Raw genomic sequence first — 23,585 nt, forward strand, 5'->3', positions numbered from 1 at the left:
TTCCGAATTTTTCTCTTGTTTTCTTTACTGCTTGCTCAATATACAGATTGAATAACATCGGGGATAGGCTACAACCCTGTCTCACTCCCTTCCCAACCACTGCCTCCCTTTCATGCCCCTCGACTCTTATAACTGCCATCTGGTTTCTGTACAAATTGTAAATAGCCTTTTGCTCCCTGTATTTTACCCCTGCCACTTTCGAATTTGAAAGAGAGTATTCCAGTCAACGTTGTCAAAAGCTTTCTCTAAGTCTACAAATGCTAGAAACGTAGGCTTGTCTTTTCTTACTCTAGCTTCTAAAATAAGTTGTAAGGTCAGTATTGCCTCACATGTTCCCATATTTCTACGGAATCCAAACTGATCTTCCTCAAGGTTGGCTTCTACCAGTTTTTCCATTCATCTGTAAAGAATTCGCGTTAGTATTTTGCAGCCGTGATTTATTAAACTGATAGTTCGGTAATTTTCACATCTGTCAACACCTGCATTCTTTGGGATTGCAATTATTATATTCTTGAAGTCTGAGGGTATTTTGCCTGTCTCATACATTTTGCTCACCAGATGGTAGAGTTTTGTCATGGCTGTCTCTCTCGAGGCTGTCAGTAGTTCTGATGCAATGTTGTCTATTCCGGGGGCCTTGTTTCGACTTAGGTCTTTCAGTGCTCTATCAAACTCTTCACGCAGTATCATATCTCCCATTTCATCTTCATCTACATCCTCTCCCATTTCTATAACATTGCCTTCAAGTACATCACCCTTGTATAGACCCTCTATATACTCCTTCCACCTTTCTGCTTTCCCTTCTTTGCTTAGAACTGGGTTTCCATCAAAGCTCTTGATATTCATGCAAGTGGTTCTCCTTTCTCCAAAGGTCTGTTTAATTTTCCTGTAGGCTGTATCTATCTTACCCCTAGTGAGATAAGCCTCTACATCCTTACATTTGTCCTCTAGCCATGCCTGCTTAGCCATTTTGCACTTCCTGTCGATCTCATTTTTGAGAAGTTTGTATTCCTTTTTGCCTGCTTCATTTACTGAATTTTTATATTTTCTCCTTTTATCAATTAAATTCAATATTTCTTCTGTGACCCAAGGATTTCTACTAGCCCTCGTCTTTTTACCTACTTGATCCTTTGCTGCCTTCACTACTTCATCCCTCAGAGCTACCCATTTTTCTTCTACTGTATTTCTTTCCCCAATTTTTGTCAATTGTTCCTATATGCTCTCCCTGAAACTCTGTACAACCTCTGGTACTTTCAGTTTATCCAGGTCCCATCTCCTTAAATTCCCACCTTTTTGCAGTTTCTTCAGTTTTAATCTATAGTTCATAACCAATAGATTGTAGTCAGAGTCCACATCTGCCCCTGGAAATGTCTTACAATTTAAAACCTGGTTCCGAACTCTCTGTCTTACCATTATATAATCTATCTGAAACCAGTGTCTCCAGGCCTCTCCCATGTATACAACTTATTTCATGATTTTTAAACCAAGTATTAGCTATATAATTAAGTTATGCTCTCTGCAAAATTCTACCAGGTGGCTTCCTCTTTCATTTCTTAGCCTCTTTTCCTACTACCGAATTCCAGTCACCCATGACTATAAAATTTTCGTCTCCCTTCACTATCTGAATAATTTCTTTTATTATTTTCATACATTTCTTCAATTTCTTTGCCATGTGCAGAGCTAGTTGGCATATAGACTTGTATTACTGTCGTAGGCATGGGCTTTGTGTCTATCTTGGCCACAACAATGCGTTCGCTGCGCTGTTTGTAGTAGCTTACCCGCATTCCTATTGTTTTATTCATTATTAAACCTACTCCCGCATTACCCCTATTTGATTTTGTATTCACCTGACCAAAAGTCTTGTTCCTCCTGCCACTGAACTTCTCTAATTCCCACTATATCTAACTTCAACCTATCCATTTCCCTTTTTAAATTTTCATGATTCGAGGCACTCACTCCTGACAGAATTTCACATGAAAATCCCATGACATCATATATGGAGTGTCTGGTACCCTAGACACTGTAAATTCCTGCACAGCCTTCCCTATGGTGAAGGAATAACTGACCAGTCCAGTGCATCGTAGGTGGTTAGAAATAGGGAACTTAATTTCCCGAGCATATGGCAGCCCATACATATGTATGTAAAGTACAATTAGCCTGATGAGTACATGCTTGTGAATTGCGTAATTTGATGTGTCACAGAGTTATTCTTCATGCAAATCAATGTTGTCTACAATGTCCCTTGACCTCTGAAGTTTGTTTGGTTCTACTAGGTTTTCTCCGGTCTTACTAAACCAAGTTGCCATGTTCTGTTAAAGACTGCTTCTATATTCTGCGAATAAGGTACATAATTGTAACTGCACTGTTCACAGTTTAACATTTTGTAATGTATCTCTTTTACATGTCGACAGTTGACTGATACTGTCAGTGTGGTACTACTATTCACTAACATTATTATGAGGGCATGTTAAAAAGTAATGCCTCTGCATGTTTTATGTGGAAACTCTTGAAGCTTTTTAAATAAAACAAACTTTATTAATGTTCTACACCTTAATTCTTTGTGTCTTCATATTTATTTGAATTGGAATGAAAGTAAATCTAATCGAATATAATCATCATAATAATGTACGGAAAGTTCTGGTCAAAAATTATGAATTATTTAGGAATAAAGAAGATGACTCACCGAAAGGCAGACACTCACGCAAACAAAAGGTACAGAACTTGGCTAGCTTTCAGCACACACACACACACACACACACACACACACACACACACACACACACACACAGTGTAGGGGTAAGTGTGTGTGTGTGGGGGGGGGGGGGGGGGGCGTGCGTGTGTATGTTTTTCCTACAAATGGAAGTGCATTCCGAAAGCTACCCAAGCTCCATAGCTTTTGCTTGTGTGCCTATCAATGATACAGTATTTCTGGCTTTCAGTGAGTCATCTCCTTTAGTTATAAATAACTTGCATTTCTCAGCATTGTCACCCTGATGATGAACACATTTCTGCTAATGAGAGACCAGATGGAGCCACAGCCTCAGCTCAGCTTGCACCCTTCATCACTATCAAAATGAGGATGCAGGTGTTCTTCAAGATTGGAAACAGGTGAAAATCAGATGGAGGACGATCATTGACAGTGAGCCCAGGGTGTGGGATTGTTGCTGATGTCGCAACACTTGTGGGTGGCCTTGCATTGTCATGCTGAAGGAGAGGGTGCTCCCATGGGTTGATGAACTCTTCGAACTCGTGCCTCCAGTTTTCTTAACTATTTCTCATGCACTGACATAGTTACATTACATAGTTACATCACACACACACACACACACACACACACACACGACACATTTTTCTAGCTCGAGTGCTTGTCACTTTACATAAACTGGGAAAAAACCCAACATTTGCAGAAAAATTGGTAAAAGTTTATCATCTGTTCGTTGTTACTGTGTGCTACATGTCAGTGATATGTAGGTGAGTTTTTGCCTTTTGTCATTATTATTTCTATAGAGGATTTTTTTTTTCAATGAATTAGAAGTCTGATTGGGACTTTGTACTAGCTGAAAGAAATTGCTTGTCTTTAACTCCATTGCAATCATTACAGTTTTCTGGGGAGGAAACAGGGTCCCAGCAGCATGCTGAGCCTCCAAAGGCTGCAAAGAAGGATAAGGAGTCGCACAGCAAAGCATCTTCCAAGAATGTGGTAAGTAGAATGATAGTATTCATTCTCTCATTTTATTGGGATGAATTCTCATGATGAGGGTAATGAAACACTATTCCTTTATTCTGAATTGCTGTTTATTGTCTGCATGAATAATGCTGCTTCCAAATAGATAACTTCAACCAGACTTTTTTTTTTTTGTTGATTGAATTTCACTGGTTCATAGAGGTATACCGACATGTTATGCTTGTGCTGCTTTGTCAATTTATTTTACATACGTAAACCAAATTTAGGTGATTTATATAACATGTTAAGAGATTTTTAAAACACTTCTCTATCTTCACCAATAAATGTCATTAACTGATAATGTTTATATTGGTGGACACTTTGGGATGAAAAGAAGATAGTAATGAAATTAAACATGAGGAAAAATCATTCAGAATAAGCTGCTGGGTTGGTCAACATGGAATTTGACTGATTGTTTTTATCAATTCCTGGGTATAACTTAGGTCTTGAGTTGTTACTTCTGTATCTCTCTATATAAGTTAATTGTAGCTTTGCTTTACTCTAAAGTTCTCAAGTGAGGCTATCAGTTTAATTTAATGGAAACTGACAGCACTGAAACTCTTCAGCAAAAAGGCAGTCATTGTCAGATAGAGTGATGTATCATTTAGATGGTGGGAATATGGTCTTAATAATGCACCTCTATTTTGTGTGGGTTGACCGCAGAGTATGCTCGGTAAAAGTAAAGATATTTACTAACATCGAACTCCTTCAATCAATATTATTAAGTGGGTGCTGTATCTTACAAAATTGAAGCCTGACAGCATCATTGATCAGAGATGAATGACTGAATCATTTGCAGTAGTTTCTTATACATTATAAGTGCTAGACATATTAAAGTGATCAGCATCTAATCTTAGAGCCACAATTTACTGTGAGCAGTGACAAATTAATGACTGAATGCAGTGCATGTTCTGCCATTATTTCTCTTCATGATGATCTGCCAATTTTGCTGTCTCAGCCAGAGCAATGTGAAAAATTGTCAGTTAATACACAATCTTGTAAGTATCCACACTAAGAAAACTTATGATAAGAATAACAACAGTAGATTTTTTTACATTTGTTTCATATTTAATTCTAAGAACAAAACCAGCAAACATCTATACTCTTGCAATATGTATCTACTCTCTAAGCAGACTGAGGAAGAAGACATGAAAAATATTCAGAGCCATACACTTACCAAAAGACAAGAGAAAAACAACTCATACATTTGGTTTTCCTCAGGCTGATTTTATATTGTCGATTTTCTGGGATGTACCATTCGATTACTTTGATATTAGATGGCTATGTATGTAGGAAGATTTACACAAAACCTTCGTGTATTCAAAGAAAATAAAGCACACACATGTGAGAAACAGGTTTGAACTGAACATTACACGAAAAATAAAACTTTTATGTAAAGTAATACATCAGCTTCAGTTGGATTTGTGTCAATGTCGCTGCTCCCATTCCATTACACACTGTAGCACCCCCGTTATATCCTTTATTGGTCTTTGTGTGATTACCGAAGTTGCCAAACAATTAATTATTATAATTTTATGACTGTATGTGCTTAATGGATGAAAGGCTATCAGTTTTTCTCCTGTGGTTTTGGGGGTATTTTAACTGAGTGAGGCTGTTCTGAGATGGAATAGTTAATGGTTATAGCTTGTCTATTATTAAAGACCATAAAGTTTGTGATGTACAAACTGATATGTATTTTATACTAACACACAAATTCTGAGTCAGTTGCTACCTTCGCCTTACATCTTTTATTACGGTTATATCTTTTATTGATTGCTGATTTTAAGTACTTTGTCACATGCAATGGTGATGGTTAACATTCACAACAATCCTCACTGCAATCCATGGTTGTTGCTGGCCGACGCGGTTGACGCGAAACACGTAATTCGGCACTTGTCACTTTTGGATTTATATCACTCGCGAACCAGTACCGATGAGGGTCAACCCCACTATGATCAGGGAGATACACTCATTTGTCATACTCCGGTGAATTTACCTTTTACTGCTCACTCGACCATCATTCTTGTCCTGTCTCTCCAGTACTACTGCTCACTCAATGCTAATCTCACTGCCTCATGCAGTGCTCGACAATCGACTGCCTCCTGCAGTGCTTGACAATCGACTCCTGCCTAGTATTGACCTGGCTGTCGGATGCTAGCATCTATGTTCGTGGGATCACTGATCCCTTACAACACGTGCCTCATACTCTGCCAGCACACCTACAAGTCCTTTCCTCTTCTCTACTTATTTCCTCTGCTTCCTCCAACCACAACCTCCCAACACTGCACTTAGCAACCTTATGCTCCAATTCAATCTCTCTCCACACTGCTCCCACAGGCAGCAGTAGCATCTTCCCCCACACCTGACTTGCCATCCTGCCCCGTCCCTGCCCCATACTGCCTCCTTAACTCCGCTCCCCACCTCAGCTAAATTGCTGCTCAAGTCAAACACGGTCGCAGTCAGTTCTTATCATGCGGAGTCATTGGCCGTGTGTATATGTGTTGTTATTCTGTGAATGTATAGGCATTCTAATTCTGCCTGCCTGTGACACAGTGCCTCCTCTGTATGGTGAGTAGCAATCTATTCTTTCCATATTCTTCTGTTACACTATTGTTGATTGTACAACAGAGGTCAGTGACTGAGCCCGGGGAGTGAGCACTAACAGGAGGAGTGAACACTAGCAGTATTTTAAGTATAAACTTTGAGAGCAGCATGCGAAGTGAGAGAAACAGACTTGTCAGAGCTTACTGAGGCTGGCAACGAGGAGTGACATGGAGTTGGCATCCCAGTGATGTGACTGAGAACTTCCTCTGAATACAAAGACATGGGTTTTTAAAGGATTGTGGTGGCACACTATTTCTTCCTTCCTGTAATCAGCCCACCAACCCACTGGCGCTTAACATGCTTCAACCAATGTGATGAATTGCTCTGCACCTCCAGGACGCCTCTGGCCAACCACATTCAGACCCCACCCCTCTTCCTACTCCATAGGTAGGGAGTTATCTGGACTTTACATTTATAAACTCCAAGTTTGGTAGCAACAGCATTCAGCTGAAAGCTAAATGTCATTGCTCTTCCTCTTAGCAACAAAACAGTTTTTTTTTATTTCACTTGGCCTCACCCAGAGGCCTGTTGTCAGTAGGGACCTTCTTGTAGCACTCTGACCAGTGTAAACTGACTAATGTGTCTCTCAGGGACAAGTATGAGGCTTGCTGCATCTGATAAAGATGTGCCATTTTGTGACCATTTTCTACTGTGATGCCTTCCAACAGTGTCTAGGTGGTGGATGGAGTTACTCGTTAATTCTCTGAAGTGAAACTTTTCCCAGTGGGACACCCACCCAGAACATCTGCGATTCGCAGGGCTCTAGCATTACTGATGGTTTCCAGTAATATAAATGCTACCACTTTTGCCTGCTGTTTTTTTTGTGTGTCTGATTTCCTGTCTTGGAGTGCCCTTGCTGGTTTCCAGTAGCCTTAAGTTTAACAATGTTAGTCCTTACGACATCAATATTTGAAACCTGCCCCATGGGAAAAATTTATTGGCAGTCACTTGCCAAATTTGTATTTGTAACCTGTCTTCTGTTGTGATAAACATCTTAGTTCTAAAAATGACATTATATACATTCTTGACTATTCACTTTAGTTTGATTTACATTTTGCTTCCTGAAGTTCATTTTTAACTGCACTTTTGCACACGTATAAACATCAATATAAAACAGTGTTTAACATTGTAGGAAAATATAGATTGCTACTTACTGTTAGGAAGACATGTCATGTTGCACACAGGCAGAATTAAAAGACACTAACATAAAGATTACAGACATACACTATTCACACACACACACACACACACCAACCAGCACCTCTCTCTCTCTCTCTCTCTCTCTCTCTCTCTCTCTCTCTCTCTCTCTCTCTCTCCCCCCCCCCCCACACACACACACACGTGTGCGAGTGCTGACTCCTGCATGTTGGGCTGGAATATCAAGTGTTTCATTTTTCGCTGTGCTTCACAGCTTCATAGAAAAATCAGTTTAAATCATTGATTAATTAATTTTGGTTTTTCACATTACAGGTACATAATATACATAATAAAGATAAAGGTAGACTTTTTTGTTATGGTACATATACACATAATATTCACCTGTTTACTTTTCTGTGGATTATATGTATGCAAACACTTCAATACAGAACATCATAAATCATCATTACAAAAAGAACACACAAGATTCTGGTTTACATTTTTCTTATCTGATTCACAATAGTAATTTCTTACATACCAAGGGAGTTTTGCAGTGCCTTTATTATCTTTTATTTCTGTGTGGAGCTGGTACTGGAAATGAGATTCTATCCTCATTGCGTTCAAAAGTAATTGAACTTAGTTCTCACTTGTCACTATTTCCTGTACTTGACTAAAGAGGTCACTACTATGGCTTATGAAACAAGGCACAATCAAGATAACGTGTTACCTTTCCACAGACTAACATTATTTGAAAATACTCCATATTACATGGTTTTGAAGCCTAGCATAAAATGTGTTGAAGGACTGCAAGCTAGAACCCACAGATGCAAACACTGAAAAATATTTAAAAAGCAAATGCTACTACAGTGTGGATGATATTATAAACTAGGAAGAGAAGTAAGAGATATAACATTCGTCCCAGCCCCCCCCCCCCCCCCCCCCTACATTATGCTCTGTGTATGCCTATGTTCCCTTTTAATGGAAGTTGTTGTTGTTGTTGTTGTTGTTGTTGTTGTTGTGGTGTTATTCAGTCTTGAGACTGGTTTGATGCAGCTCTCCATGCTACTCTATCCTGTGCAAGCTTCTTCATCTCCTAGTACCTACTGCAACCTACATCCTTCTGAATCTGCTTAGTGCATTCATCTCTTGGTCTCCCTCTATGATTTTTACCCTCCACACTGCCCTCCAATACTAAATTGGTGATCCCTTGATGACTCAGAACATGTTGTACTAACTGGTCCCTTCTTTTTGTCAAGTTGTGCCACAAACTCCTCTTCTCTCCAATCCTATTCAGTACCTCCTCATTAGTTATGTGATCTACCCATCTAATCTTCAGCGTTCTTCTGTAGCACCACATTTCAAAAGCTTCTATTCTCTTCTTGTCCAAACTATTTATCATCCATGTTTCACTTCCATACATGGCTACACTCCATACAAATACTTTCAGAAACGACTTCCTGGCACTTAAATCTACACTCGATGTTAACAAATTTCTCTTCTTCAGAAACGCTTTCCTTGCCATTGCCAGTCTACATTTTATATGTTCTCTACTTTGACCATCTATTTTGCTCCCCAAATAGCAAAACTCCTTTACTGCTTTAAGTGTCTCATTTCCTAATCTAATTCCCACAGCATCACCCGATTTAATTCTACTACATTCCATTATCCTCATTTTGCTTTTGTCGATTTTCATCTTATATCCTCCTTTCAAGACACTGTCCATTCCATTCAGCTGCTCTTCCAGGACCTTTGCTGTCTCTGATAGAATTACAATGACATCGGCGAACCTCAACATTTTTATTTCTTCTTCATGGACTTTAATTCCTACTCTGAATTTTTCTTTTGTTTCATTTACTTCTTGTTCAATACACAGATTGAATAACATTGGGGATAAGCTGTCTCACTCCCTTCCCAACCACTGCTTCCCTTTCATTCCCCTTGGCTCTTACAACTGCCATCTGGTTTCTGTACAAATTGTAAATAGCCATTCGCTCCCTGTATTTTACCCCTGCCACCTTCAGAATTTGAAAGAGAGTATTCCAGTCAACATTGTCAAAAGCTTTCTCGAAGTCTACAAATGCTAGAAGCATAGGGTTGCCTTTCTTTAATTTATTTTCTAAGATAAGACGTAGGATCAGTATTGCCTCAGGTGTTCCAACATTTCTACGGAATCCAAACTGATCTTCCCCGAGTTTGGCTTCTACCAGTTTTTCCATTCATCTGTAAAGAATTCGTGTGAGTATTTTGCAGCAAAGGCTTACTAAACTGATAGTTCGGTAATTTTCACATCTGTCAACACCTGCTTTCTTTGGGATTGGAATTACTATATTCTTCTTGAAGTCTGAGGGTATTTCGCCTGTCTCATACATCTTGCTCACTAGATGGTAGAGTTTTGTTAGGCCTGGCTCTCCCAAGGCTGTCAGTAGTTCTAATAGAATGTTGTCTACCCCCGGAGGCTTGTTTTGACTTAGGTCTTTCAGTGCTCTGTCAACCTCTTCACACAGTATCATATCTCCTACTTCATCTTCATCTACATTCTCTTCCATTTACATAATATTGCCCTAAAGAACATCACCCTTGTATAGACCCTCTTTATACTCCTTCTACCTTTCTGCTTTCCCTTCTTTGCTTAGAACTGGGTTTCCATCTGAGCTCTTGATATTCATGCAAATGGTTGTCTTTTCTCCAAAGGTCTCTTTAATTTTCCTGTTGGCAGTATCTATCATACTTCTAGTCATATGCGCCTCTACATCCTTACATATGTCCTCTAGCCATCCCTGCTTAGCCAATTTGCAGTTCCTGTCAATCTCATTTATGAGATGTTTGTATTCCTTTTTGCCTGCTTCATTGACTGCATTTTTATATTTTCTCCTTTCATCATTTACAGTCTATATCTCTTCTGTTACCCAAGGATTTCTATTAGCCCTCGTCTTTTTACCTACTTGATCCTCTGCTACCTTCACTATTTCATCTCTCAAAGCTATCCATTCTTCTTCTCCTGTATTTGTTTCCCCCATTCTTGTCAATTGTTCTCTAATGCTCTCACTGAAGCCCTCTACAACCTCTGGTTGTTTCAGTTTATCCAAGTCGCATCTTCTCAAATACCCACATTTTTGCTGTTTCTTCAGTTTTAATTTTTCAGTTCATAAACAATAGATTGTGATTAGAGTCCACATCTGCCCCTGGGAATGTCTTACAACTTAAAATCTGGTTCCTGAATCTCTGTCTTACCATTATATAATCTATCTGAGACCTTCCAGTATCTCCAGGCTTCTTCCATGTATACAACCTTCTTTTACGATTCTTGAACTAAGTGTTAGCTACAATTAAGATATGCTCTGTGAAAAGCTCTACCAGGCGGTTTCCTCTTTCATTCCTTACTCCTATTTCATATTCACCTACTATGTTTCCTTCTCTTCCTTTTCCTACTATCAAGTTCCAGTCACCCTTGACTATTAAATTTTCGTCTCCCTTCACTATCTGAATAATTTCTTTTATCTCATCATACATTTCACCAATCTCTTCATCATCTGTGGTGCTAGTTCGCATATAAACTTGCACAACTGTGGTAGGCATGGGCTTTGTGTCTATCTTGGCCACAATAATGTGTTAACTATGCTATTTGTAGTAGCTTACCCACATTCCTATTTTCCTATTCATTTTTAAACCTTATCCTGAATTACCCCTATTTGATTTTGTATTTATAACCCTGTATTAACATAACCAGAAGTCTTGTTCCTCCTACCACCAAACTTCACTAATTCTCAGTATATCTAACTTTAACCTATCCATTTTCCATTTTAAATTTTCTAACGTACCTGCTCTGATCCACAGAATGCCAATTTTCTTTCTCCTGATAACAACATCCTCCTGAGTAGTCCCCACCCAGAGATCGGAATGGGGAACTATTTTACCTCCGGAATATTTTACCCAAGAGGACACCATCATAATTTAACCATACAGTGAAGCCGCATGCCCTTGGGAAAAATTAAGGCTGTAGTTTCCCCTTGCTTTCAGCTGTTTGCAGTACCAGCACAGCAAGGCTTTTGGTTAGTGTTACAAGGCCAGATCAGTCAATCATCCCGACTGTTGCCCCTGCAACTACTGCCAAGTCTGCTGCCCCTCATCTGGAACCACACGTTTGTCTGGCCTCTCACCAGTTACCCCTCTGTTGTGGTTGCACCTATGGTATGGCTATCTATATCGCTGAGGCACCCAAGGCTGCCCACCAACAGCAAGGTCCATGGTTCATGGGGAGGCACATCTATCTTATCACCCTTCTTAAAGGGTTTAACAATGGCATGTTTCGGTCACACTGAAAAATATCTCGAGTTGATGATGCCTTATGTATTTCAGATAGGACTGGACGTATTACAAGGGAACACATTTTTAGTACTCTTTTGGAAGCACCATCAAAACCAAACGAGCTTTTATTTTTGAGAGAATGTATAATTTTCCTAATTTCAGAAGGAGAAGTTGGTGATCTATTCATATGATTTAATTTTATGAAAGCTACATTTTCATCATACTGCTGTGATTTTGCTTTTGAACTGTTTGTTTCAATGCTTTCTGCTGTATTTAAAAAATTATTATTAAATGCATGTGCTACCTGTGCCTCATCATTTATAGCCCTTTCATTTAGTTCAATAGTGTTGTTGTGTTGTTCTGTGGCTGGTTGTCCTGTCTCTCACTTCAATATATTCCTTATTGCCTTAACTCTGTTGTCAGAAGCACTGATTTCTGACATGTGCATGTTCTTCAATTTTGTAGTAATCTTTCTTAGTAATTTTTTGTAGCACGCAACTACTGCAGGATCCCTACTTGTTCTTGACAAAAGATATATTTCGCTTTGCCTCGCACAATATACTTTAATCACTCTAGTGATCCATGATTTCTTTCCTGGCTGTTTAGTGTCCTTTCTGAATAGCTTATGCAGAAAGCTATTTTCAAATAATGATACAAATTTATCATGGAATAGATTAAATTTCATGTTCGTATTTGGTTCATTATAAGGTACATCCCATGTCATGAACTAGCACTCCTGAAAGAAAGGATACTGCGGAGACATGGCTTAGCCACAGCCTGGGGGATGTTTCCAGAATGCAAGGTTCGCAGGAGAGCTTCTGTAAAGTTTGGAAGGCAGGAGACAAAATACTGGCAGAAGTAAAGCTGTGAGGACCGGGCGTGAGTTGTGCTTCAGTAGCTCAGATGGTAGAGCACTTGCCCGCGAAAGGCAAAGGTCCCGAGTTCAAGTCTCGGTTCGGCACACAGTTTTAATCTGCCAGGAAGTTTCTTAATTCTTGCTTCATCAAATAAAGCATTTCCAATTAGGGTCCTATTGTCATTATCCACTCTTGTTGGAAAGTTAATTACTGATATCAAACTGTAGGAGCCAAATAAGGTTTCCAGATTGTTTTTCCTATCAGACTCCTTTAGAAAAATTACATTGAAGTCACCACAGACTATTAATTGTTTGCTGCTGTCTGACATATAGCACAATAAGGAATCCAGATTCCTCATAAATAGTTCAAAATTTCCCAGTGGGGATCTGTATACTGTTACAATTAAAAGTGAACTATTTTTCAGCATTAAATCACAAGCATACACTTCTATGTGCTGATCACAATAAAATCTACTTGTCTCAATGTTTTTGAGCTTGTGTTCTAACAGTGTAGGAAAAGATACATTGCTGCTCACCTTGAAGAATACTAGTCATGTCGCAGACAGGCACGATTAAAAGACACTCACGTGTAGCTTTCAGCCACAGCTTTCATCAGTAAAGACACACACACACACACACACACACACACACACACACACACACACACACACACATACACACACACACCCTGATCATTACCTAGAAAAGATACCTTTCTGACACCAGTCTTATTAACTGTTCAGTTAGACCTTGTGATTTCTGGATCTTTTTGACAAGCCATTCTAAGACTTGCTGTACACCTGTACACTTCTGATTGCTTGTTCCCTAGCTTGCAAACTTCTGTTTACAATATCCCACAGATAAATGCGCGAATCTTTCTGTGTCATCAGCATTTTCCTGAAGATCTCCCTGATTAATACAGCTAATGATTTTCCACATCTCATGGTAGATTTGTGCCTTGCCAGTACTATCATTATGTAAGCCAGATGATGAAGGGAACTTCTCTCTGATAAAATCTTGAAATTGTGTGTATTGCTGCAATACAGCTCACCAGTCCGACACTCTTGTCTGGGTCTGGCTTGAACCCATCCTCATTTAAGACCTGTCCCAGATATGTGACTTCTTTTCTTAACAGTTCACGTTTATCCATCTGTAACTTTAAATTGTGTTGCCTTAGCCTCTTGAAAGCCTCACCCAAACAGGTATTTTGTTCTTCCTGAGATGGACCAAAAATTGTTACATTATCTAAACAGATAAACTTTTTTCATTTTGTAAACCACATAGAATTTAATTTTTGATATGTGGAGGGTACAGATTGAAGTCCCATTGGTATTCTTTTATATGTATGAGGTGTAGTAAAAGCTGTAAGTTCTCAGTCCTTTTCATGTAAAAACACCTGATAATATCCCTTAGCCAAACCAAGCATTGAAAAATATGTTGCCTTACCTAATCTATCCAAAATTTCATCAATACATGGAAGTGGGAAGACTGTGTTGACAGTAATGTCATTTAGTTTTCTGTAATCAATTCATTACTTTTTGCCAGATGCATCCATCTTTTAGGGACTCTTAGTTAACGGAAAGTTCTAGGCACTTGTTGAAGGTACTATTATACTGTCCCCAACATCTGATTTACATCCTTTTGTAATGCTTCCTTCTATGCTTCTGGTATTCTGTAAGGACGAGAGCAAATTACTGGTCCCTCTGCTTCAGAAATCAATTATATTTGGTGCTTAATTGAGTCTGTATGTGTCAACCTATTCCCTGGTGAATGAAAGATAACATTATACACTGTTTTTCAATGGCATTTGAATGACCTAACCTCACATTTTCTTTTAATAAAATGACTTTTAGTTCTTTCTTAATCGACACCTTTCTACCTTGCACACTTGGACTTGGGTCGAATGGCGGAATGTCTTCCACTTTAATGCGAGGCATGTTAATAGAAATGGTATCCCCTCATGTATTTAACATGCTAATTAAAGAAGAGCTTTTTCATACTTTCACCAGCACCTCTGGTATGTAGGTACGCACCTTCCTGCATCTCTTGTTTTTCAGCAGTGCACTTTCTTAGGCTACTACCTGCAGTCTTTACCCTCAAAATCCTCTCCTCATAAGGATCTAACTTTATTGCAGCCCTCTGGCCCACCTTAGTTCTGTAGCATCTGTTTCCTATCAGTTACACAGCTGTTTGTTTACTGTGCCATTTCTTCAGTGTAATTTGATTTAGTGGCTCCTCTGAGCTACTCAGAGAACTGCGAAGTCTACTGTATTCACATTCAGCAGTTTCAAAATCTGTTCATGGTTTTGTAGGCCCCTGTCTCCATATACTGGCATCTTGGGTTCTATATCCATACACAATTTAAAGGACCTACCCTCAGTCCCTTGGCGTAATCAATTACTACACTGCTCTCCATTAAGAAGTCTCTACCAAATTAAATTGATGTAGGGAGTATCCACTTCCCCTCCTACCAGTTTAAACTTACATTTCACTCTTAATTTCTGATCTGTCCTGTTGTAGCCTGTGACTAGTGTGTGTGAGCATTAGTGCGTTGAGTGTGATGTCGCCGCATGTGCATGTTTGAATCAGTGTGGACTGGCTGCTGAGGCTGCTTGTGGTGGGCGTGCCAATGGGGAGGTCTCCACCATGCCATCTGCCAGCAACTCCCTCATATATATGCATTGAGCAGTGCTAACTGAGGCCTCTTGTATGTCCTTCGAGTGTGGCGTTCACATCCATGAACTGCATCTTGTTACATGGGGATCCACAAGAGTCTGTTTTCCTTTATTGTTGAGTGCTTCATGAATAAAGCCATATTTGTGTTACTTGTGCTGGTCTCATGTATTATGTGGTTACTACACGATAGGCAATGATTTTGGAATGATTTCTGCATGTGCAATATTTAGCTGCAGTTTCATCAGGTTTGTTCATTGTTGACACCATCCTACCAGTCCTGATCGAACAGCTTACTTCTACTGTGTCAATTTTGCTGGTATCGCAGCACTAGTCCACCCACCCACATTCCTTCCATATGATGATTCAGCTGAGGATTGAGACACTCACAAGAAAAGACTCAGATAGCATTTTTTGATTTCCAGTGTGACAGGCTCGGATTTGTGCATAGCGTTCTTCCTCTCATGGATTCTACCTACGGTGTATCAATTACTGTGTCAGCTTGCCTCTTTACAAGAATCGTTGGCCCTCACTTTTGATCATGTGGAGTTTATTGTTGAACTACTACCTCAAACAAACAGGTAATAGTGGTGCAAGTTGAATTCTACTGATGCCGCAAGAAACCAAACCAGTTCAGGGCCTGGACAGCCAAACCTCACAGCCTTAGCCATAAGTGTAAATTTGTTACTGGTGCCCATAATGACTCTTATGCAGATGCTGTCAAAGTAAATAAATCAGAACTGTATACTTCATATCCTCTGCTATGGTGGTGGTCCATTTTGTATCATGTGAAATTGTTTGCTGCAAAGAGTTTCTTTCCTAAAAGTGTTGAGTTCTTACTATAAAAATATATCCTAAGGTGAACTCTATGGTGCACAACGTAATTATCTGTTTAGCTCCAGACAAGGAAAGGTGTTTGAAGGCTTTACTCTGTGAAAACTCCCCGGAGGTAGAAGTTTTGCAGATAGTACAGTTTTTGTAGTTTCTTGGGCAGCAGATGACCACATTGTAACGTGGAGTGATGTGGCTGTAGTGCCTCATGATATGCCCTCTAGGGTGACAAATAGCTTGCACGAGGAAACAGCAGTGGCAGCGGTACATGTGCAGACCAGGCAGCCACGACCATCACAGTGCCAGTGTCAGCATTCTCTGTTTCCATCGTTTCCTTTCTGTTTTTCCAGCAAAGATGATCGGCTTGCCCTAAGTGCTGGGCTAATTGCACTGCTGGCTGGAAGAAAGGCAACATCACCACCATGTTGTTTGCCAAAGATTGCTCAGGATATGAACATCAATGTAAACTGTAAGACTCCAATGCTTGCGACCTCTCCCAAGTTTTGGAATTAAGTGTTTTTTTTTGCCAAATGATCTGACTAGAGACGACACAGGTGCTACAATGATGTTACTGAATTTTTAAAACTATGCGAGTTCAGGCTCGCTGCCAATTACAGTGATCACAGAGAAGCTGGTCAGTTAGAACAAACAGAACATTGCACTGTTTGGACAATTTACAACTTCTGTCTCTTACAAGTCAGTGGTTCACTCCATTACATTTTTGGTGGTTGCTGATGCCGGTGTTGAGAACTTGTTCAGGATGGACGCATTTCAGGCATTTGGATTTCTATCACCGATGCAGTTCACCTTGTGTCCAATCAGGTACCCTATTATTAGTTGGAAGCACTGTGCGAGGAGTATTTGGACTTGTTTTTGGAATTTATAGGGTGTGCTACTTTCTGCTTCTTTAAGGATTACAACTCAGCCTCATTTTTGTCAAGTGTGTCCTATTTGTGTCACCCTGAAAGATCATTTGACAGCAGAATAGGACAGACTTAATCTCTAGGGGTGGGGCAACATCTTACAGCTAATGAATGGTTGTCTCCACCAGTTGTAGTTTGAAAATCATGGACAAACTTCACCTCTGTGGCAACTTCAGCACAACTGTCAATGCACAGTCGATATAAATGCATATCCCCTGCCATGCCAGGAAGAAGTGTTGCCAAATTATCACGTTTCCTTCACCTTTCTACAATTGATTTGTCTCATGCATATGTGCACTTTTCTGTGGACAGATGGCGAGTTCTGGTTTTGAATGCTCCGTTTAGTGTGTATCATTATTTGCGCCTTCCTTTTGGTGTGTCTAGTGCTCTTGCTAGTTTCCAGCATTTTTGGAGCAGTTGACTATGCCTGTCCAGGGTTACATTAATTATCTGGATAATATTGTTGTCATGTGCTCCTCCATGGCTGACCACTTAAAAAATTGTGCACTTTGTTTCTGCTTTTCAGTGTGCAGGCTTATCGTGTAACCATGCAAAATCTGACACTTTCAACCTTCTATTGTTTAATTGGGCTTTGAGATCTAGTGGGATGGGGTTCATCTTCTGCCAGACCCCTTCTTTGCTTTTGCATCAGTGCCTCATCCCTTGTCCATGAACGAGCTTCAGGCCTTCCTAGGGAAGATAGCCGAATACCATAAATTCCTGCTGGGGGTGGCCACTTTTGCCTTGTTAAGCAAAAATACATCTTTTTGCTGGAGCCCAGATTGAGGATGTGCTTTTCAAATCTTGGAATCCAAACTACTCTCAGCCCCTCATTCATCTATGTTCTCTCCAGACCAACATATAGTTTTGACAACTGACACATCACAGTATGGCCTCGACACGGTCCTAGTACAGTGATATGCTGATAGCTCTGAATGACCTGTTGCTTTCATCTCTTAAATCACTCACTCAACTTTGGAAAGGAGGCTCTTGCCACAGTCTATGCTCTCTGGAAGTTTAATCTTTTTTGTATGTCTACAATTTTAACCTTATTACTGACCATAAACCCTTGGTTTCCTTGTTTAACCCTCACACTTCCTTGCCTGACAAGGCAGCACACCACATTCAATGCTGTTCACTATTCTTGTCTCACTACAATTATGAAATCCGTTTTAGACCTACATCTAAACTTGCCAATATGGATGCCTTGTCCCACTTTCTTGTGGGTCCTGATGCCGATTTTGATGTGAAAAATTGCTTTGTTTCCATCTTGATATTGAAAACTGGTCAAAGTTGGGGATTTCACAATTATGTGCTCGTGCTTAGCAGCTGCTGTCACTACCAACCCGGTTCTTTGCCAAGTGGTCTGATTTGTTCAACAGGGGTGGCCAGATAAACCAATCGTGCAACTTTTTTTCCTGATGGTATCACCTCTGTTTTTGATGATGTTTTTGCTTTTGTCCACAGAAGACCTCTCTCCCAGAGGAGTAATTCCTTCTGCATTACAGTGTGAGGTTCTCCACCTTCTCCACCAGGGCCATTGGGAAGTTCTGCTTACTAAACTGTTAGCTAGGAGACATGTTTTTTGGCCAGGAAAGGGTAGATGTATCAAGTTGAAATTTTTGTTACATACCGATGTCTATGGTCCCTTTGCAGGGTAAGAAAGGGAAGCTTCCAAACCACTGCACTCAAAAGATATGGAAGTATGGGGCAGGAACACAGTCATCATGACCTATAGGGTACTTCCCATTGATATACAGTGCTGAAATTTGGCAAAAAGGGAGGTTTCATAGTAGAGCGGAAGGGGAAAAAAAAATCTGAAAACGGTAAATCTGTATTCCCCCCACCCCTGCCTTTTTTTCCTCACATGACTATGTTTGTCCGTCTGTGAAGACCCCTTTTTCTCAGTAATGGGTAGACATATCAAGTTGAAATTTACATCACATACCAAGGGCTGCAGGCCGTTGACAGTGTAATATATGTAAGTTTTAAAGTCAGTACAACCAACAGCTATGGCCATTTAGGTCATATGTTTTTATACCCCAAAACTCACTCATCAAAACCTAAATGGCACTGCTCATAAAGACCTAAAAGGCACTTCCTATCGACCAAGAATCATGAAATTTGGCAAGAACCAATGTTTCACAGTACAGGTAAATGAAAAAATCTAAAAACTGTAAATTTCTAATTACATCACACAATTGTTTTCTTTAATCATTTGTTATCCTACATCAAACTTGATATTAAAATAATCAGTAGTTCTGCATTCGGGCTGACTGGATTGCAATGATAAAAGTCAAACATCATGCAAGGAATAACTTTATTGCTCACATGGCATGTTTTGGAATTTAACTATCATTAGAAATTCAGGAGTGATCACTGTGCATAGTCTGCACTAATCTGTGAATGTTTGTCTCACACACAGCTTGAAATGCTATGTCTACTTGTAGTAGTTGTTCCTGGAGATCTGATGGTCAATAAATTCCAAAGCACATCATATGAGAAATAAAGTTATTCCTTGACTGAAGTCTGACTTTTACCATTGCAACCCAGTCAGCCTGACTGCGGAATGCTGATTATTATAATAATCATCACCAGCCTCCTGAACGATTTTATGTAACATTTGTATTATTGAAATTAAAACATTCTCAAAAATCTTGGAATCTCTGGGTCTGATATCTTGCCAGTTTTAATCCTGATAACTGGCAAAAATGGTCAAGATTTTCAATTCCCAGAATGGATAAACTATCTGTATTCATAATTATGTTTATGCAGAACCCTCAGTGCTTCTTGCAAGCAATTGAGGGTGTCGTCAGTGTGTCGCAATGTGAAGACATCTTTATTCATGATCTTGTTCAATCGTTGCTGTCAATGCCATGTACTATACTTCATCTTCACAAGGACCACAGGAGAGGACCAAACACTGCTTGAAGATTCAATGTTGTCATCTTGTAGCATCTCTCCCACTTCTACATCAATTCTCTGCAACTACTGTGAGGTGTATGGCAGAGGGTACATTCCATTGTACTAGTTATTAGGGCTTCTTCCCTTTCCATTCACATATGTAGCATGGAAAGAATGATTGTTTGAATGGCTTTGTGTGTGCAGTAATTATTCTAATCTTATTCTCATGATCTCTGTGTGAGCAATATGTAGGGGGTTGTAGCATATTCCTGAAGTTGTCATTTAAAGCCAGTTTTGAAACTTTGTTAATAGACTTTCTCGGTATTGTTTACGTCTATCTTCAAGAGTCTTCCAGTTGAGTTTCTTAAGTATCTCTGTGGCACTCTCCCACAGTACAAATAAACCTGTGACGATTTGTGTTACCTTTCTCTGTATATGTTCAACATCCCCCATTAGTCCTATTTGGTATGGGACCCACACACTTGAGCAATATTCTAGAATCAGTTGCATGAGTGATTTTTAAGCAGTCTCCTTTGAAGACTGATTCCAGTTCTCCAGTATTCTACCAATAAACTGAAGTCTTATCATCTGTTTTATCCACAGCTGAGCCTATATTATCATTACATTTCATATCCCTACAAAGAGTTACACCCAGGTATTTGTATGAGCTGGCCTGTTCCAACAGTGATTCAGTGATATTATAGTCATAGGATACTCTGCTTTTTCATTTTGTAAAGTGCACAGTTTTGAACTTCTGAATATTTAATGCAAGTTGCCAATGTTTGCACCACTTTGAAATCTTATCAAGATCTGACTGAATATTTATGCAGCTTCTTTCAGACAGTACTTCATCATAGGTTTCTGCAAGGTCATTAATATACGGTATGAACAGAAAGGGCCACAACACACTTTCCTGGGACACCTCTGAAGTTACTTCTACACCTGATGTTGACTCTCCATCCAAGATAACATGTTGTGTCCTCCCTACCAAAAAGTCTACATCTACAAGTACATCGACATCTATACTCTGCACCTCTCTGAGGTGCATGGCAGTGGGTACGTGCCATTGTACCAGTTAATAGGATTTCTTCATGTTCCATTTATGTATGGAGCTTAAGTAAAATGATTGTTTGAATGCCTCTGTGCATGCAGTAATTATTCTAATTTTGTCCTTACAGTCCCTATGTGGGCGATATGTAGGAGGTTGTAGTATATTCCTACAGTAATAATTTAAAGCCAGTTGTTGAAACTTTGTTAATAAACTTTCTCAGGGTAGTTTACATCATATCTTAAAGAGTCTTTTAGTTCAGCTCCTTCAGTATCTCTGTGACACTCTGCTGGCCGCGGTGGTCTCACGGTTCTAGGCGCGCAGTCCGGAACCGTGCGACTGCTATGGTCGCAGGTTCGAATCCTGCCTCGAGCATGGATGTGTGTGATGTCCTTAGGTTAGTTAGGTTTAAGTAGTTCTAAGTTCTAGGGGACTAATGACCACAGCAGTTGAGTCCCATAGTGCTCAGAGCCATTTTTTTCTGTGACGCTCTCCTCAATTCAGTCACAAATTTCCCATATGACTGAACTTCTGAGAATAAACATAAATGTGGTACTGTGTCAAATTCTATACAGAAATAAAAAAATACTGCATCTACATGACTGCCTTGATCTAAAGCTTTCAGTATGTCATATGAGAAAAGTGGTGCAAGTTGGGTTTCAGATGAATGAGGTTTTCAGAATTCATGCTGGTTGGCATTAAGGAGGTCATTCTGATCAATATACCCCACGATGTTTGAACTCAAAATATGTTCTAAGATTCTGAAACATATTGATGTCAAGGATGGCAGTTTTGTGGATCACTTCTACTACCCTTGGATAGACAGGAGTCACCTGTTTCAAATAACTGGGCATGGTTTGTGATGCTTACAAGAAATCCCATGTAATAATAGAGCACTTGGAAGAGTGGTTGAATGGAATGGACAGTGTCTTGAAAGGAGGGTATAAGATGAACATCAACAAAAGCAAAACAAGGATAATGGAATGTAGCTGAATAAATTAGGTGATGCTGAGGGAATTAGATTAGGAAATGAGACACTTAGTGTGGTGTGCGTACTGTAAGACCTTCGGTACACACACCATCAGAATATTTGACTTGTCGCTCTAACGAAGTAGGCAAGTGTCAGCAATATGTCTCGTGGTCTTATTGTGGCGTGTTTATCTTCTGCCGTTAGGTCAGACGATAGAAATGCCACTTGCACAGTTAGAGTAGCAGATTGACGGTGACCAACTTGAAACAGGACTTGATTTAAGTTTCATACACATTTTTTAAAATAATAACAAGCATAAACATTACTTAACTGGATTCGGGATGCTATTTACAATTGACAATCTGAAGTTCCTTTGGTCTTCGTACGTTAATCTTATTCTCACATATCTCTAATACTTGACAAAGTGTCTATACATTTATCTTCATGGCTATGTACAGGAATATGATAATCTTATTAGGCGAACACTGAACTTGACTACAGACTAATGCAGACTGACTAATTGGAGGTCTGTACACTCGTTATAATACCTCGCGCTTTCAGGTATCACTGCGCAAGTGAGATCCGCAAGGAGAAAAAGTTCTACGTTAGCAACAATCTCATTGGCTGCGTGACATATTAATACGCGCCTCGGCGGAAGCAGAATTTGGTCTGTCTCTAAGACAGCGCCATCCTGTAGTGCGGAGATGGACGAGTGCTGCGCCTGTGTTGTTGTGCTTAGCAGGGCGTGCTCTATTGGGAAAGTTGTGTACGCGCTGACTACACGGAACTATGCACACAACACTTAGTCATAGATGGGTTTTGCTATTTGGGCAATAAAATAACAGATGATGGTCAAAAGTAGAGAGAATATAAAATATGGACTGACAATGGCAAGAAAAGCATTTATGAAGAAGAGAAGTTTGTTAACATTGACTATAGATTGTTTCCTGAAAGTGCTTGTATAGCCATGTATGGAAGTGAAACATGGATGATAAGCAGTTTAGACAAGAAGAGAATAGAAGCTTTTGAAATATGGTGTGAATAGTGGCATACATGTGTGTGGGGGGGGGAGATAATGGAAACTTATTTATAATTGCTGCTTGAATAATTGGAAAAAATTGATTGGAAAGAATAGTTGAGAGAAATTGGAATGTAATTTATGGAACCATACACAATCCTGGGTGACTTTAACTGATACCAATATCAACATATCTTCAGTATCAATACATTGAACGTCAATATTAATAATTTGCTTTACATGCTGCTTCAAATTAATTACATTGTGCTTAGTATTGTTTATAACAATGCCGATAGAGGATCGCTCCTATGCTGCTCACCCAAATTCCTCTTGTCTGCTCTGAACCTCCTAATCCAAGATCTCGGTGGCGGGTGAAATAATGAACAGACAGGAATGTATGTCTCGCATATGTGAATTAATTTTACCTTTCTAATAACTTTTTATAAAAATTTTAATGTACAGTTGAGATAACATTTCTCAACAATGCTGGTATGACAGATCCAAGCTATGTCCGCACGTTACCACTTAAAGAAACAAATAGGTGAAGGAATTAATAAATCGAAGAGCATATTTCTTCTTTCATTTTGTGCAGGTG

The 23,585-nt window shown here is 39.5% G+C and overlaps 1 protein-coding gene across 2 annotated transcripts in view; it reads left to right on the forward strand.

Annotated features, from left to right (window-relative positions):
• The window catches only part of LOC126278416 (TRAF3-interacting protein 1), a 272,794-nt gene that overhangs the window by 79,659 nt on the left and 169,550 nt on the right, over positions 1-23,585 (forward strand). Inside the window, exon 4 of one of the 2 annotated variants that reach the window (XM_049978524.1) lies at positions 3,599-3,697. The exons of the other annotated variant lie outside the window; for it this stretch is intronic. Within the exon in view, the coding sequence (XP_049834481.1) occupies positions 3,599-3,697 (99 nt within the window). The remainder of the gene's footprint in view (positions 1-3,598; positions 3,698-23,585) is intronic. 2 annotated transcript variants of the gene reach the window in all.

Source organism: Schistocerca gregaria, chromosome 6 (assembly GCF_023897955.1).
Source record: "Schistocerca gregaria isolate iqSchGreg1 chromosome 6, iqSchGreg1.2, whole genome shotgun sequence".
NCBI lineage: Eukaryota > Metazoa > Arthropoda > Insecta > Orthoptera > Acrididae > Schistocerca > Schistocerca gregaria.